Source organism: Trichoplusia ni, unplaced genomic scaffold, assembly GCF_003590095.1.
Source record: "Trichoplusia ni isolate ovarian cell line Hi5 unplaced genomic scaffold, tn1 tig00003945, whole genome shotgun sequence".
In the NCBI taxonomy this organism is placed as follows: Eukaryota; Metazoa; Arthropoda; class Insecta; order Lepidoptera; family Noctuidae; genus Trichoplusia; species Trichoplusia ni.
This window is the reverse complement of record NW_020800476.1, coordinates 34,370-54,157: the sequence shown is the minus strand read 5'-3', so window position 1 is coordinate 54,157 and position 19,788 is coordinate 34,370. Positions and strand designations below refer to the sequence as shown.

Sequence of the window (19,788 nt, the reverse complement as noted above, 5' to 3'; positions counted from 1 at the left end):
CGTAAGCCCTGTGGGTTTCATAAATACGTTGCAAACGATTATCTCTGGAACGGATAACGATATCACGCCTATCACATTCCTGGTCGACCAATACCACAGCAACTTCATTCGTGGATGGAGCATTATAACGCCCAGGGTGTTCCTGAGTTGGACGCCTATCGGCATTTATAACAATTTTATAATTGTTATCATCATCTCGAGGAAGAGCTTCTAATGCCGATTTAAAACTGCATACATACGAATTAACCTGATGCAACATGTTCTGAAGTTGTGATATGAGTTCAGTATTTAAATTCGGGAAATATTGATTTCTTATATTCGACTGTTCGTTGTAGTCGGATACAAAATATATTTGAAGAAACTTAGGTTGGTTTTCAGGCAAAAGGGATCCTATCAAATGGTAAACCTGACCTTGTATCTTAAAAGTAGGCATGAAATGACCTTCTGAGATTTGTTGAGCGCCAAAGGATGTCATTTGAAATGCACTATTATAAGTGCGAATATTATCTAAAAACTGTTTAGATTGTATATGTTCCCCTAAAAGTAGTGATTTCAAAGGTTCCGGTGGGTCTTCGAATGAAGGCAAATTTATTTTACCTGTAGAACAACAGAAACCAGCTGACTCCTTACTCCACTTTGAAGCATTACAAAAACGACATACCACGTTCATATCGCCTATTACAGAAGATGATCCATAATCAATTGTGAGGTTATAAGCAAACCCACTTTTATATTTGTCGGACCAAGCCACCGAATTTCTAGATTGATCTTCTATGTGTACATCTAAGTTATTAAGGCTATGTCGAAATCTGTCTGCAGTAAGACGGGCCTCTCGCTGTTCGTCCGTTTCAAGAGACCGAATATTTTCGATTCTTAATCTTTCATTAGACAAACTTACTGATCGTTCTTGTCTCAAAGAATTATAATATTCGCGTACCGACTCTAGTCGTTGTTCATGCTCATGTGCGTCTTCGAGAGATCGAATAACATTATGGTGCACCCTATCATTTGTCAAACGGTCTTCATATTGAGTTAAAGTTTCAGATTCTCGAGATAAAATATGACGTTCGCGGTCAGCTGTGAGACGCAATTCCCTCTCAGTGTAGGTTTCTGACTCGCGAGACAATATATGACGTTCGCGGTCAGCTGTGAGACGCAATTCCCTCTCAGTGTAGGTTTCTGACTCGCGAGACAATATATGACGTTCGCGGTCAGCTGTGAGACGCAATTCCCTCTCAGTGTAGGTTTCTGACTCGCGAGACAATATATGACGTTCGCGGTCAGCTGTGAGACGCAATTCCCTCTCAGTGTAGGTTTCTGACTCGCGAGACAATATATGACGTTCGCGGTCAGCTGTGAGACGCAATTCTCTGTCAGTGAAGGTTTCTGACTCGCGAGACAATATATGACGTTCGCGGTCAGCTGTGAGACGCAATTCCCTCTCAGTGTAGGTTTCTGACTCGCGAGACAATGTATGCCGTTCGCGGTCAGCAGTGAGACGCAATTCTCGTTGTGACGCAGTTTCAGCATCTCGGGATAACACATGTTGTTCTCGGTCAATGGTAAGCCTCAGCTCTCGTTGAGAAGAGCTTTGAGACGCCCGTGATGTAGCTCGTCTCGCTCTGTCAGCTGCTAATCGCATCTCTCTCTCTGGAGAGCTTTCATTGGCTCGAGAGGTTGAGGCACTAACTCTCATAGAGTTTAACCGATGTGCTCTTTCCTCTGCCGATTCTTGAGAACGCGCATTTCTCATCCTTTTAGCATCTCTCGAATTTCGAGATAAAGATGGTCGTTTTTTAGGTGGCATTGTGTATTTTTAATCGACGGTAACTGAAGCTACCTTACACTTACAATTATATATAGTTATTATGTAATAATTACGAAAATAAACTATTAATATAATAAAACACTACCAATTACGAAAATAAACTATTAATACAATTAAACACTACCAAAATAACTAATATAATAATAACGAAAATAAACTATTAATATAATTAAACACTACCAATTACGAAAATAAACTATTAATTTAATTAAACACTACCAATTACGAAAATAAACTATTAATTTAATTAAACACTACCAAATTACGAAAATAAACTATTAATACAATTAAACACTACCAAAATAAATAATATAAAAATTACGAAAATAAACTATTAATATAATTAAACACTACCAATTACGAAAATAAACTATTAATACAATTAAACACTACCAAAATAACTAATAGGTGTACCTACTACTAATACTATTAATCTAATACCTATTATATAAACTAACAACAAAACAATTCTAAAAATAAACTATTCAAAGACTAAAAGTCGTGCTGATAAGCACGGTTTGCAAATAACAATTATTGATTGTCAATAAGGTCGAACAGTCTGAACGTCTATTCGCATCAACAGCCAAATATTGTATGACGCTCGAGCGCGGACCCCCCGTCTTTTTATACCTCCCGCCACGACGCGCGTCGAGCGCGGCAACCGATACACAAAAATAATCCTTATAGCATGACTCTGTATTCACGCGCGATTTCTTATTATTTCATGTATAACTTTGGTGTTTCTACACCGATTTACATGATTCTTTTTTTATTGAATAGGTAATAATGTTAACTTTTTTAATTGGGGATGAGTGATAGTGTTGTAAACGTTAGAGTAGACAAATACAATCAGAAATCTCCGAATTGCTAAGCTATCGGGAGTTTCACGTGTTATTGTGAGTCAACCATAAAAGTTAGACATATGCTGTCGAGGAATATTTTTTATATAATTTTAGGGAGAATATTTCCGTCATACATGATTTCTATGTAGCTTTAACCTATAAGCCTGCACACGTGACGGAAGCTTAAAAAATGGAGTAACTTACCCCGTTTTCCCAATATTTCCCTTCACTGCTCTGCTCCTATTGGTCGTAGCGTAATGAAAAGTATACTATAACCTGCCCAAGAGTATGAAGAATAATTGTGCCAAATTTCGTTAAAATCCGTCGAGTAGTTTTTGTTTCTATAACGAATATACAGACAGACAGACAGACAGACAGACAGACAAAAATTTTACTGATTGCATTTTTGGCATCAGTAGCGATCCCTAACCACCCCTTGATAGTTATTTTTTAAATATATTTTATGTACAGAATTGACCTCTCTACAGATTTATTATAAGTATATATATATATAGAATAGATTTTTTTATGTTATTTGGTAGGTACTATACTTCCGCTGAACGGTTGGTAGGCTAATTAGTTTTATGATTATATTGATGTACTATTGTATACTTAAACCGAAGTTTTAATATTTCGGAATTCTGCAGAGCAAAAATTGGTGTTAGTTGTGAAAAATGCTCCAAACATGATGACATCGATCTCGGGCAGGTTACTGCTATTTGCTTTTGTAAAACCTGCTTCCATTGTAACAAACTCTTAACTAAACCGGCACTTTTCGGAATAACAATAAATTAACAAAGATTATCAACAAAACAAATCAAAACAAGCAAAGAGTTTTCTAAAACGTCAACCATAATAAAATTATATAAAACATTGGTTCGCCCACTGCTAGAATATAATAGTACCGTTTGGAATCCGCATTATGAGATTTACAATAAACGCCTGGAAAGTGTACAAAGACGTCTTCTATACCATCTCTGTAATAAAGATTATCTGGCAAAAAAAATTAGGAGCTACGACAAAAGATTACAACATTATAACATGTCTTCATTGATGGATAGAAGAAAGGTGCTTGACCTAGCATTTCTTCACAAACTGTTCAACGGGGCTATAGACTGTACTGAAGTTCTTGGAAAGCTGCAAATAAACGCACCATCTCGCTTGCCGCGGAAATGTAACTATAACCTCTTCCATGTGCCGGGATCTAAAACAAACCTCGGACACTTCGCCGTTTTGCCAAGGCTCTGTAGGTTGTACAACACACTAGCAAAGCACAATGATTTGGATATCACGGGTAAATTACCAAAATTTAAAAAAGACGTAAAAGAAATAATTTCGAATTTATAATATTTTGTTTTGTGTTGTTTTTTTTTTCTCACATTATAATTATTCTCATTTTATTATTTTATTCTATACATACAATTTGAATTAGTTTATTATTATGTTTACTCTTATTGTTTTACTTTTAATTTTGATTCTCTTATTATGATTTTTGTTCATTGTATTTTAATTAATTTTAATTATTTCTGCCTAATCAAACTTGTTGTACCTACCTAGACAATAAGTGAATGATGTGGTCGCCTGTAATTGGAGGCGCACACTAATATTGTACGCAAAAATGTTAATATGCATGTAATTGTGTAGCCTCTGTTGGCGATCCGATCCAATAAATAAATAAAATAAAACACAAGTAGAAGCACAGTAGAGTATTATGACCACGATATGTCAATGATATTGTCAAACGTCAAGTTTGTTTTGTGTTGCAATAAGTGACGTCACGCACCGTGATTGGCGTTCGTTGTCACTAATGACAGTATTTTTGGAATGTTATTTCTCAAAAATATTAAATAATCATGATTTATTTAATCAATGTGATCGTTTTGTCACATTTACAAATATTAAGCTACCATAAAAAATATAAATCTTCAAAATATTTGCTCACTGTCAACTACCCTGTTCTCTAAAAAGAACGTATTTCTTATTTCTATAAAACAGTCATATATCGTCAACCTTTTGTTCCAAATTGATCGGTAAATTATCAATATGTATAAATGTGCAGTGTGTTATTCTGACTTCAATGACGGAGTTAAGTGGTCAGCGTGTGGTTATAACCTAGACTTTAACTGTGCGAATATTTCCGAATCTGGATGTAGGAAGCTGGGAATCGAGCGGAGAGCAGTATGGAAATGTTCGTCGTGTAAAGGTCTTTCACCAGCTCCAACTCCGGTTGCTACCAAGGAACACATATCCCTAGAGAGTCTTATGAGGGGAATCGAATCGCGAAATTATTTTTCTAACATAAATACTATTTCTAGCGTTTAATTTATGTTCTCAAATAATTGAATATTGACATAAAAATAACATATCGAGTGTATGTGCACTAATTTGCATGGTACACAACAGAAAAGTCAAATGTATAAAGGGCTATACATATCGCTATGTGCAACAAAGTGGGCTTACTAACATTAGTATAACGGGCTATACATACCTGATTGCTTAATAAACAAACTATGTGATCGTTTGTATAGCCAGTTACACATTTTAATATTACTACAATTTAACAAGGCGAAACATTCTATAAAATATGTAGTATACATTTCTTTTAAAAAGAATATGTGTAAGCACGATCAATACCTATTTATTTACGTGTTTTGTCTATTTTATTTTGCTTGGGTTGCGGATTTTTGCATGTTTTTTTTATTCTTTAACAGCGCAACATTCAAACGAGATCTCATCGAATCCTTGCTTTGTTACCTCCAGAAGATGGTAGATCTAATGCTAGTAGCGAGTCTTCAAGCGAAGAGTGTGAAGATGTTCTGTTTCATCAAGATGTACTTTCCGACACGTCTTCTCCAGCCCCTTCAATTGACTCAAGTCTCGAGAGAATGGATTTATTATCCGAAGATGATACCGCGTTACCTGATTCGAGATCACATGTTCGTCAGGAATGGTTTGTGCTCGATAGTGATAACGAATTAGCCCCTACGCCTATCGCTACTATTCCGCAAAATGAACCAGCTATCGAAATTCATAATACTGGTCTAGAAGAAACTCCATATTCACCAGTTGCTGTCTTACCCTCTTGTTCATCATGGAATGGAGATTTGCCATCGATTCCGTCAAATATTTATTCACTTCCTTCTGAATCTTTTCCTTCCCCGTCTCTCGTGAAAACCAAAAATAAACAAATGCCTACTAAAAGGACATCGAAAAGAAAGATCAATACCTGTTACGAGAAGACCTATAAATAGATGTCATTACGTACAACCTAATTATGAGTGAAAAAACACTAAATTCTTACACTGTGCTGAACATATCTGAAGACTACTTCCAGGTTGCTATTTCTGCCAAAAAATCACCGTTAAGTTACTTCTTTGACTTTTTTTCGGAGGATATAATAGAAGATGTAGTTCACAATACCAATTTGTATTCCGTACAAGAGACTGGACGTTCCATCAATATTACGAAAAATTAAATGCGTGATTTTATATCCATAAAACTTATGATGAGAATAATATCTGCTCCGTCTTATTTAGATTATTGGGCTTCCAGAACAAGATGTAGCTTCATTGCAGATACGATGGCACTGAAAAGATACCAGCAAATACGTAGATATCTACATTTTGTGGATAACACTACTGCTGATTCAGACCCATATTATAAAATAAGACCTTTCATAGAAAAAAATCGCCAAAACTGTTTGAAAATTTAGAAAGAAAATAGATTTAGTGTTGACGAAATGACCATCCCATATAAAGGTCGCAAAGCCGGAAACCGAAAGCAGTACAATCCTCAAAAACCCCGTAAATGGGGCTTTAAAAACTTAGTTAGAGCCGGATTTTCCGGTATAATTGACGATTTCTTTTTATATTGTGGCGAAGATAGTTTTCGTAACATAGGAATTAGTTTTGATGATGAAGAAATGGCGCTTGGTTGGGGAGCTAAAGCAGTAATCGCATTATGCAAAACTATAAAACGTAAAGCCTATGTCGTTTATTTTGACAACTTTTTTACTTTGTTAGCGCTTGTAACAATGTTGAGACAAAAGTATGGCATATTTAGCCTAGGCACCATCCGGTCAAATAGACTAAAAGGTGGTCAACTATTGTTGCAAAACGACAAAACTTTGAAAAAAATTGAAGAGGTGCAAATAGTCAACTTGTCTGTCAAAAAAATCAACTTGCAGTAGTAAAACAACAAATGTGTCACTTTGGTAAGCGTAGATTCATATCATAAAAAGCAAAAAGTGCCAGTAAATTGTCCACAAATCGTCAAACATTACAATGCGCATATGGGGGGAGTGGACTTGGCCGACTTGCTGGTAGCCTTGTATAGGACCGAAATGAAGTCTAGAAGGTGGTACCTATCCATATTCTCCCAAATGCTAGACATCTGTATAAATAATGCCTGGTTAACCTACAAAAGGGACAAAAAAAGGCTTGGTGAAAAACCAATGATTTTTAAGAAATTTCGACTGAATGTTAGCGAGGAGTTATTGAAATTTGAAAGACTTTGTTTGCCTGCTGTTGTACCATGCATACCGGCGTCAAGAAAGATAGCAGCACCGAAAAGAAGTAGGCCTTGTGATGACATACGCCGTGATAAATTTGGCCATGAACAAGCAGGTACAAGTTATGGTCGTTGTCGGTATTGCAAAAAGGGCCAAACAAATGTATTTTGTAAAAAATGTCAGCTAAGACTTTGTTTTATCTATATCTATCTATATCTATCTATATCTATCTATACTTATAATAAATCTGTAGAGAGGTCAATTCTGTACATAAAATATATTTAAAAAATAACTATCAAGGGGTGGTTAGGGATCGCTACTGATGCCAAAAATGCAATCAGTAAAATTTTTGTCTGTCTGTCTGTCTGTCTGTCTGTATATTCGTTATAGAAACAAAAACTACTCGACGGATTTTAACGAAATTTGGCACAATTATTCTTCATACTCTTGGGCAGGTTATAGTATACTTTTCATTACGCTACGACCAATAGGAGCAGAGCAGTGAAGGGAAATATTGGGAAAACGGGGTAAGTTACTCCATTTTTTAAGCTTCCGTCACGTGTGCAGGCTTATAGGTTAAAGCTACATAGAAATCATGTATGACGGAAATATTCTCCCTAAAATTATATAAAAAATATTCCTCGACAGCATATGTCTAACTTTTATGGTTGACTCACAATAACACGTGAAACTCCCGATAGCTTAGCAATTCGGAGATTTCTGATTGTATTTGTCTACTCTAACGTTTACAACACTATCACTCATCCCCAATTAAAAAAGTTAACATTATTACCTATTCAATAAAAAAAGAATCATGTAAATCGGTGTAGAAACACCAAAGTTATACATGAAATAATAAGAAATCGCGCGTGAATACAGAGTCATGCTATAAGGATTATTTTTGTGTATCGGTTGCCGCGCTCGACGCGCGTCGTGGCGGGAGGTATAAAAAGACGGGGGGTCCGCGCTCGAGCGTCATACAATATTTGGCTGTTGATGCGAATAGACGTTCAGACTGTTCGACCTTATTGACAATCAATAATTGTTATTTGCAAACCGTGCTTATCAGCACGACTTTTAGTCTTTGAATAGTTTATTTTTAGAATTGTTTTGTTGTTAGTTTATATAATAGGTATTAGATTAATAGTATTAGTAGTAGGTACACCTATTAGTTATTTTGGTAGTGTTTAATTGTATTAATAGTTTATTTTCGTAATTGGTAGTGTTTAATTATATTAATAGTTTATTTTCGTAATTTGGTAGTGTTTAATTAAATTAATAGTTTATTTTCGTAATTGGTAGTGTTTAATTAAATTAATAGTTTATTTTCGTAATTGGTAGTGTTTAATTATATTAATAGTTTATTTTCGTTATTATTATATTAGTTATTTTGGTAGTGTTTAATTGTATTAATAGTTTATTTTCGTAATTGGTAGTGTTTTATTATATTAATAGTTTATTTTCGTAATTATTACATAATAACTATATATAATTGTAAGTGTAAGGTAGCTTCAGTTACCGTCGATTAAAAATACACAATGCCACCTAAAAAACGACCATCTTTATCTCGAAATTCGAGAGATGCTAAAAGGATGAGAAATGCGCGTTCTCAAGAATCGGCAGAGGAAAGAGCACATCGGTTAAACTCTATGAGAGTTAGTGCCTCAACCTCTCGAGCCAATGAAAGCTCTCCAGAGAGAGAGATGCGATTAGCAGCTGACAGAGCGAGACGAGCTACATCACGGGCGTCTCAAAGCTCTTCTCAACGAGAGCTGAGGCTTACCATTGACCGAGAACAACATGTGTTATCCCGAGATGCTGAAACTGCGTCACAACGAGAATTGCGTCTCACTGCTGACCGCGAACGGCATACATTGTCTCGCGAGTCAGAAACCTACACTGAGAGGGAATTGCGTCTCACAGCTGACCGCGAACGTCATATATTGTCTCGCGAGTCAGAAACCTACACTGAGAGGGAATTGCGTCTCACAGCTGACCGCGAACGTCATATATTGTCTCGCGAGTCAGAAACCTACACTGAGAGGGAATTGCGTCTCACAGCTGACCGCGAACGTCATATTTTATCTCGAGAATCTGAAACTTTAACTCAATATGAAGACCGTTTGACAAATGATAGGGTGCACCATAATGTTATTCGATCTCTCGAAGACGCACATGAGCATGAACAACGACTAGAGTCGGTACGCGAATATTATAATTCTTTGAGACAAGAACGATCAGTAAGTTTGTCTAATGAAAGATTAAGAATCGAAAATATTCGGTCTCTTGAAACGGACGAACAGCGAGAGGCCCGTCTTACTGCAGACAGATTTCGACATAGCCTTAATAACTTAGATGTACACATAGAAGATCAATCTAGAAATTCGGTGGCTTGGTCCGACAAATATAAAAGTGGGTTTGCTTATAACCTCACAATTGATTATGGATCATCTTCTGTAATAGGCGATATGAACGTGGTATGTCGTTTTTGTAATGCTTCAAAGTGGAGTAAGGAGTCAGCTGGTTTCTGTTGTTCTACAGGTAAAATAAATTTGCCTTCATTCGAAGACCCACCGGAACCTTTGAAATCACTACTTTTAGGGGAACATATACAATCTAAACAGTTTTTAGATAATATTCGCACTTATAATAGTGCATTTCAAATGACATCCTTTGGCGCTCAACAAATCTCAGAAGGTCATTTCATGCCTACTTTTAAGATACAAGGTCAGGTTTACCATTTGATAGGATCCCTTTTGCCTGAAAACCAACCTAAGTTTCTTCAAATATATTTTGTATCCGACTACAACGAACAGTCGAATATAAGAAATCAATATTTCCCGAATTTAAATACTGAACTCATATCACAACTTCAGAACATGTTGCATCAGGTTAATTCGTATGTATGCAGTTTTAAATCGGCATTAGAAGCTCTTCCTCGAGATGATGATAACAATTATAAAATTGTTATAAATGCCGATAGGCGTCCAACTCAGGAACACCCTGGGCGTTATAATGCTCCATCCACGAATGAAGTTGCTGTGGTATTGGTCGACCAGGAATGTGATAGGCGTGATATCGTTATCCGTTCCAGAGATAATCGTTTGCAACGTATTTATGAAACCCACAGGGCTTACGACAGTTTGCAATATCCTTTGATATACTGTCGAGGGGAAGATGGTTATAATTTTGCTTTATACCAAACTGATCCGCGTACAGGCGCACCTAATTATAATAAAAAGATTTCATGCCTTAAATTTTACTGTTACCACTTGCAAGTAAGACGGAATAGGTTTGTATACTTTCAACGTTTTCGTGGCTTATTCAATCAGTTTATTGTAGACATGTACGCAAAAATTGAAACCGAAAGATTAGTTTATATACGATCTAATCAAAGGCAGCTGCGCGTTGAAGAATACGTGCACCTTCGCGACGCCATGCAGCAAGATAACGATACGGTGAATATGGGTCGTTTAGTTATTTTGCCCTCTTCTTTTACTGGTGGTCCACGATACATGCACGAACGTACTCAAGATGCTTTTTGTTACGTAAGAAAATATGGACGTCCCGACTTATTTATTACTGTAACTACCAATCCTAAGTGGGATGAAATTACTCGGGAGCTTCTTGAGGGTCAAGCACCGCATGACCGCCATGATATCATAGCAAGAGTTTTTCATTTAAAATTAAAATCAATGATAGATCTACTTACCAAAGATAAAATTTTTGGAGAAGTATTGTGTTATATGTATAGTATTGAATGGCAAAAACGCGGCTTACCTCACGCACATATCCTGCTTTGGTTAAAAGATAAGGTTCGACCTAATGATGTAGACAGTTTAATCAGTGCTGAAATTCCAAGTCCGATTGCAGATCCCGTGTTATACGACATTGTTAAAACTCATATGATACATGGTCCATGTGGTTCGTTTAACGGGAATTCTCCTTGCATGCAAGACGGTCGTTGCACTAAAAGATATCCAAAAGCCTTAGTGGATGGCACTGTAACAGGACATGATGGATACCCATTATATCGTCGCCGTTCAAGAGATAATGATGGTTTTACTGTTGAAAAGCGAGTGTCTGGACAACAAGTTACTTTAGATAATAGGTGGGTCGTTCCGTATTCTCCTGTGTTGTCCAGAGCATTTCAAGCTCACATAAATGTTGAAATGTGTAATAGTGTAGAGTCAATAAAATATATTTGTAAGTATATTAATAAGGGCAGTGACCAAGCTACATTTGCTTTGAGAAATGAACATGATGAAGTTACAAGATTTCAGTCAGGCAGATATATAAGTTCTTCAGAAGCTGTGTGGCGGATCTTAAGTTTCAACATTCACGAAAGATATCCACCTGTGACTCATCTGGATGTTCATCTTGAAGGCGGCCAACGTATATATTTCAACGCCGAAAATGTCACAGAACGGTTAGAGAACCCTAGACAAACAAGTTTATTAGCATTCTTTCGACTTTGCCAAACTGATGATTTTGCAAAATCTCTTTTGTATGAGGAAGTTCCATCGTATTATACCTACGATAAGCAACGGGGTGTCTTTAATCGAAGACGCCGTGGCAGGCCTGTAGATGGCGAGTCAGGTATTTTTAAAGAACATGTTCTTGGTAGAGTGTACACCGTTCATCCTAACAACGCTGAGTGTTTCTATTTGCGATTATTATTACATACCGTGCGAGGACCAACCTCATTTATAGATTTGAGAAAAGTAGACGATGTTGTTTATCCCACTTATCAAGCAGCTTGCCAAGCGCGTCATTTGCTTGAAAATGATCAGCATTGGGATGACGCTTTAGCAGAATCCTGTGTTAGTGATAATCCACGACGGTTACGCCATTTATTTGTAACATTACTCACATTTTGTAATTTGTCAGATGCTGTAACATTATGGGAAAAATATAAAGAAAAATTTTCAGAAGACTTTCTTAGAAATATACCTAACAATGATGAAGGCACAACTAATGATAATTTCCGTGATCTTGCCATAAATCAGTGCTTATTAGCTCTTCAGGAAGACTTAACAGCAGTAGGCGGTAAATCACTCTGTGAATATGGTTTGCCAACACCAACCTCAGTCGGAGAGGTAACTAATAGGGAATATTCCGCAGAGATTGGTTACAATTTAACGGAACTGCTGACAACATTAGAAAACGGTGTCCCAATGATGACTGCAGAACAACGTTCAGTTTATGACCGCGTGTGCAATAGTGTTCAAAATAATTTGGGAACAATATGGTTTTTAGATGCACCTGGAGGAACTGGAAAAACCTTTTTGACTAAATTAATATTGGCTTATGTTCGAAATCAGCGTAAAATTGCTCTTGCCGTAGCTTCATCAGGGATAGCTGCAACATTGCTACCAGGAGGTAAAACTGCTCACAGTATGTTTAAAATACCAATTGATTTAGATCGCACGGAAAATCCAACCTGTAGTATTTCAAGAAATAGCGACAAAGCTAAGGTATTACGCGAGGGTAGTTTAATCATATGGGATGAATGTACGATGGCCCATCGAAAAGGAGTAGAAGCGGTAGACAGAACTTTAAGGGATATAAGACAAAATGATCGACCAATGGGCGGTATCACGGTTTTATTTTGTGGTGATTTCCGACAAACCTTACCGGTAATACCACGGGGAACCCGAGCTGATGAGGTTAGGGCTTGCCTGAAAAGCTCTTATTTATGGCGAGATATACAATCGGTGCATTTGACTATAAATATGCGAGTGAGAACTGGAGATAACCCGGATGATAGTCAATTTTCTGACACATTATTAAAGATTGGTGAAGGTACCTATCCACAACTACACCAAGGAAAACTTATACTGACGCCTGAATTATGTTGTATGGTGCAATCTCAACCACATCTTATATCGTCGGTTTACGGTGACGTAACAAATATATTAAATAGGGACAATTCTTGGCTATGCGAAAGATCTATTTTAACTCCTCGCAATGACCAGGCATCTGAGATCAATAACAAAATACTGTCGAATATACAGGGGGAAAGCAAAGTTTATAGATCAATAAATAGAATGGTCGATGAACAAGAAGCCACTAATTACCCGATAGAATTCTTTAAATATGCCCGGACTTCCCTCTCATGAAATTTGTTTAAAAATTGGGATACCGATTATTATGCTCCGAAATTTAAAACCACCACAACTTTGCAATGGAACTCGACTAAAAGTAACCCAGTTGCAACAAAATATAATCGAGGCTCAAATTTTAACAGGTTGCGGTGCAGGAGAAACCGTCTTTATTCCCAGAATACCCTTAATACCAAATAATTTTCCATTCCAATTTAAAAGGACGCAATTCCCAGTATCGGTGTGTTATGCAATGACAATTAACAAGGCTCAAGGGCAGACTTTTCGTGTTGCTGGAGTAGATCTCAGTGTCAGTTGTTTCTCACATGGTCAGTTGTATGTTGCTCTTTCCCGTGTTAGCAGTTCTAAAAGTCTTTATGTTCACGTGCCGGACGGGTCAACTTTCAATATAGTTTACCCGGAAGCTTTGCACTAAAGTATTTTCGTTTTATAGGTACCTTTACCTTACCTTTATAAGGCAGTGGTACTTATATTGCCACCAGAATTTGAACCTTAACACATTATTATAAAGTTTAAAAGCTATAAATATTTTTAAGTTCTGTGTCTTATAAAGGGTTAAGCCTTATGTGAACGTGATCTAAACAATATTACCAATATAAATAATAATAATAAATATTACCAATACATTAACTTAATACACAAGGAGTTACACGCTGACGGAGTCGCGGACACAGCTATCTATACTTTTCTGCCGGAAGTCACTATTCCACGCGGACGAAGTCGCGGGCACAAGCTAGTAAAACTAATAAAATTTTAACTATTGCTAAAGATACATTTTCAAACACTGAGATATGTCATTACATTACACCGCAATGTGGAATATTGCAACTAATTAGTGACTTAAAGAACAAGCTAGTGTCATTCACAAAACTGGACTATTGTGTAATACTTATAGGAGAAGAGGATTTCCGCAAAACAAACAATTATATCGAAATAGTTTTTGAAATAAGAAAGACCCTGCAAGAAATCCAGAATACGAACATCATTCTCTGTGCGCCAACATTCAAATGTAATGATTATTCTGAAATGTTTAAACTGGAGAATAGAGACGTTCAACTACTTGCTTTATCTAGACATTGACACTCATAAATACGCAACATTATTGGACTCTAATCTGAAGTTAATTTACGACTACTCTATGTTTTCACAATATACTGGAAGATTGAATGATGTTGGAATGAAAAATATAATGAACAATATTTTACTTTTAATGAACACTAAAAAATGTACTTCAGATCTGAAGCCCTAGCACGAACATCTTGCGAAAAAGTATTCGTATCGTTAACGTGAGCGTTTTGTATGGAAACATAAACAGCGCCTCTAGTGTGCGTAATATGAACTAAATTTGTGAGCACGAACATAAGTCAAGTAAGTTTCGTATCGTATTCGTAACGTAACTATCGTAACCTTGAGTCGTTTGTATGGAGATAGGAAGCACGAAGGTATAAATTGACGTATCGTATCGTGATTGTCGAAGGCTGGCTTGCGAGTTTTACGAAAGTTTATTCACTTTAAATTTGACAGTGACAAAACTTTCGTCAGAGTTTCTTGGAAGATTTAAATAGTAATTAAGTGATTGTGTGACCGAATTTTGCTGAAAAATGCTTAGATTAACAAGAAGCACCCATCGACGTAGCACGTTGTACCATTATTGTGCGGCGCGATTGATTGTTGAAAGTGGAAATGTACGAAGAGAAACTAGGTGAGTCATCTACTACAATACTTTATGTAGATAAATAGAAAATAAGTTGGTTTATTAATGTACTATTGTAATTTCAGAGAAATCTCGAGGAGAGCTCTCCTCAGAAAAAATATAGCCAATATTAACGTGCAATATCTAAGCGATACAGAATTTAGAAATAGATTTCGTCTCAGTAAGGAAGCATTTTTGCATTTATGTCGCGAATTAAGGGTCAAATCTAGTCTAAGACCAAGTAAAAGGATCAGCCTGGAACATAAAGTAAGTGTAGTAAATACTTGAATTTACCCAAAATTTTAACCAATAGGTACATTTTTATGGATGCTCTACATATTTAATGGATATAATATTTTTTAAACACATCTTCATTTATTATTTGTATTTCTAGGTACTGTGTGCTTTATCATTTTATGCTACAGGCTCCTACCAAAGAATAGTAGGAATGGCTAAATGTTTAGGGCAAACCACAGTTAGTAAATATGTGAGACAGGTTACTGACGCCCTTGTAACCCCCTCAATATTAAATTACTTTATAAAATTTCCTGCGACGCTAGAGCAGCGTAATATTATAAAAAACAAGTAAGTAGTAATCAAATTATAATACCTAAGTTTGAACAAATTGAGTGGATTACAAAAATCCTTTATTTACAGATTTTATACAAAATTTGGCATCCCTGGAGTAATAGGATGCATAGATGGGTCTCATTTTCATATATTCTCTCCAAAAAGAGACATTGAGCATTTATTTATTTGCAGAAAGCATTTCTACTCACTGAATGTGCAAATGGTGAGATATTAAATTTTAAAATACCTCACTCAGCACCGATGGCCTAACAATTAATTAATTACAATAATTATGTTGTACAGTTGCATCTTCATCCACATTTTTACATTTCAGATATGTGACAGTGAATGCCGAATTATTAATGTTAATGCAAAATATGGAGGTGCGACCCACGACGCATTTATTTGGGAAAATAGTCAAGCCAATAGATATATCCAGGTCATAAATAAAAATAATGAACAAGTTTGGTTTTTAGGTAGGTAAAAATGTATTAACCAATTAGAAAAAGATATGTTGCAAAATACTTAGGGCAGCAGGCAAGTTCCAGTAATTAAAATTTATAGATTTTTTTAATAACTTATTCTTTAAATAAAAAAAATTCCAGGTGATTCTGGATATCCACAGAGGCCTTGGATGATGACACCAATCCCAGATGCTGCTGAAGGTACGCCAGAGGCAAAATATAATACCATCCATGGGAAAGCCAGAGTTGTAATAGAAAATACATTTGGTAGACTTAAAAATAGGTGGAGATGCCTTTGTAAGGACCGGACATTACACTACACCCCCGAAAGATGTGCAACTATAATTATGGCATGTAGCGTTCTACACAACTTAGCGATAGATTTTATGGTGCCCGATCCTGAAGAAGATGTCATAGATTCTTTAGAATTAGGAATATCAGCAGTTTCTTCAGAAGAACCTCTTCGCGATCATGGTTCTAGAGATGATTTGATTCGCGGTAGAACACTAAGACAAATATTAGTGGATAGAATCAATAGACTACACATTGTTAATAATTAATTTAATTTTCCATTTTTTTCTAGGTCTTAGCTAATTGTTTTTTATTTGTATTTTCGTGTTGTTACTTTTAAGCTCTATATTGTATTTTATAGAACGGTGTTGTCGCTAAGAGACTGTACATGTGCTGTTATTTTAATTTGAATTTTTGACGGTCATAAAGAGCTGTTTTGCAGCCAAGTTTTAGTAAATGGTTTTTGAATGTAGAAATGGTTTTTCTTTTGTGATAAATTAAAATTTCCAGATACTATTCCACTATTTAATAAAAAGTATTTCTCTATGAAATATAATTAAAAGATCTTAAAATAATATATTGTCTAAGTTATTTATTAAGCTAATCTTTATCTACATACACAAATAAAACTTAATAACAATAAAAAAACAAAACAATAAGCCTAACCAAATAACTTACTATTAGTTGCATATTTGGCGAAACAAATAATGTCCGATTTTATACACTTTTATTCGCCAAATATGCATCCAATACCTTCAAAGCTTCTTTAAAAAAATCCAGCCATTTAGCTTGCAACTGCAGCTCTACATCACGCTGTCTAATCCTCTCTCTTTCTAATTCTTCCGCAACTCGATCACGCTCTCTTTCATACTGCCTTGCGGACCCCTCACACTCCTTAAATACTTTTAAAATTTCATCGTCGGCTTTCTTCTTTTTCTTCGGCGGCTTCCAATGTGTGTCCATTGAAGCTATTGAAGGTGGTAGTGGATGCGCGGGAGGTGGAGGTGGAGCGATTGAGCGTTGGCTACTTGTTCCCGGAGTATTCCAAGTATCTGGCAAAATGATGGGCATTTAGGTAGTTATCTCGACTTAATGTGTTAGTTTTTAGTTTTAATGATTGAATTATAATTCATTTAGTACTAGTTATTTCAAACTCAAAAGGTAATCTAAAGTATTTAAATTAAAAATATACCAACCGTCAGCAACGGGTGTTAGTTTTATAGGTATGTCATCAACAATAACTTCACTTATTGTTTTTGTGTTTGTTTCTTGTAGATGAGTACCTGACAAGCTCTCTTCCTCCTCAACATCAACCTTATTTTCATAAAAAATTACATTAGGGCACAGGCATCATAATTCAAATAAATAATGTGGTAAAAACAAAAGCATGAGATGAAGTCATGCACCACTGCAAAAGAATTTTAAGTGTAACTATACTAACAAAAAAGAGCTTAAGTGGTGACCCTTTTTTGTTATTCTGGGGATTTATAAAGAGGTAGGTCCTTCTCATAGAGAAAACTTTTGACCACATTCAGTCCCGTTTAGGAATATCATATTCACACAATTCTTCAATGGTTACCAAGCTTATTGTATTTCTATGAAAATATACTATATGTCCAGTCATGAGCAATATGATGAGTACACAATCCAAAAGTTGAACACTTGACTTATATCAGTCTGAGGTAAAAACTATAATTTTAGTAACTATTTAAATAAACATAATTATCTTTGCTTGTGACTGTATAATTATGTGCATCAAAAATTGAAACTAAACTCATTTTAAATGTTACAAAGAAAAATTCTTAATCACACCTGTATGAAGCCAGCTTCTTGTATGGGCATTCCAGTAGCAGCCTGCACCCCAATTATATTCATAACCCTGGTTTCTAAGTCGGTTAATGTTAATTGAAGCGCAGGCCCACCACCTGTACCATGAGCTGACCTATTTATTTTGGCCCACTTTCGTTTCACGTTGTTTTTGAAATCACTCCAAACCTTAATATGAATAAAAAACACCACACCAATAATAGAGAAGGATGCCCAACGCCAACATAAAATGCATGCAATGAATTTCTACTTGTGAGATGAAACTATAACCATGGATAAAGATTTGAGACATACCTTTCACCACTTTTCCTCTGTTCTAGAGTCGCCTGTGCCATCACTATTGAGCATATCCGAAAGCTCCTTCCATTTTAGCTGTACATAGTGTCTACCACGAGGGCCTCCGCTGGGTTTAGACAAGTCTCCATGCCTATAATAATTTAAATAATTTTATAATTAAACGACTGTCTCCCATTCTATCTGGTATACACTTAATTTTAGACCTACATAAATATCATAAATTAAATACATACCCCATGGAAGTTTATTTCAATTTGATTCAAATTTGTTAAAGAACTATCAATTTAGCTTACCATTTTTTATGACCCAATTGTATAAATACACTACCTTTTGATTCATAATAATATGTATATTTAAATTTTCCATTAAAATATCATTTATCAACTGGTATGTTTACAATAACATATTAAATGAAATTTACTTACTTTTCCATGAATTCCACCATAATTGTGTATTGTGGGTGGCTGGTTCTCATTTTCTAAACTTCAGTGGTTTTGTAACTGCGATTGTAAACCCCGATAACACTTTTAGATGTAAAGTAATACGAGTTCTTCACTTCACTTCAAAACAAAGTTGTCCTTGAATGAGCTTCGCGGCACAAAATGTCATGTCGTTCGTTTAGGAACACAGTTTCAAAATAAACAAAGTTTCAGTATTATATTAATTAAATACACCATTTATTTTAAATTAATATTAACTTTTATTACTGGTTCGTTGTAAAGCATTAATATTTAAATGGTTTTAAAGTTTTAAAAGCAGTGAAATCACTACGAACAAAATACGTTATAGTTTTTGAACGAAACGTTCAATCAATTTTACGATCCTTCGTTCAATGTTCTGCCGTCGTAATCGTAAATGCAGTACTTGCAATTTCGCGGTTTCGAGAAAAACGCGGTTAAATGATTTCTTGTTATCTCTAGTCGTCTGGAAATCAAATGTATTTAAATTTGTAACTAATACGTATATTTTATTACTATGCATTATATATTTTAATTTCAAATATTTAATTTTGGTTTAGGTTATTTATAAAGTTGACTACTGCATTTCAACCTTGTGTTACTAATGGATATTATAGTCTATCACAAAGTGAAATGCAGTATTTGTGCTTATTACTGCATTCATGTCTAGCAAATACTTTTTACTGCATTTTGTGTTAGTAAAAGGAATAGTAAAGTCAAAATAAATACTATTATATACATGCAGTACAAAATATTTTAGACCCTTGAATTTAGGATAGTGTGTAAAAATAAAAAAAATAAAATTCGAATACTTTTATTTAGAGACCTTCACAAGGTCTAGTAGGCTTTTAATCATATAAACTTATAAAACAATCAACATTCA

General features: G+C 35.4%; 1 protein-coding gene across 1 annotated transcript; it reads left to right on the top strand.

Moving 5' to 3' along the window:
* The first annotated feature begins 14,033 nt into the window (after nt 1-14,033).
* On the top strand, nt 14,034-16,610 carry LOC113508142 (putative nuclease HARBI1). Its single transcript, XM_026891108.1, has 6 exons — nt 14,034-15,007; nt 15,085-15,265; nt 15,393-15,583; nt 15,656-15,791; nt 15,903-16,044; nt 16,174-16,610. The coding sequence occupies exons 1-6, from the start codon at nt 14,907-14,909 to the stop codon at nt 16,590-16,592; spliced, it is 1,170 nt and encodes a 389-aa protein (XP_026746909.1). The 5' UTR covers nt 14,034-14,906; the 3' UTR covers nt 16,593-16,610.
* Nucleotides 16,611-19,788: the final 3,178 nt, after the last annotated feature.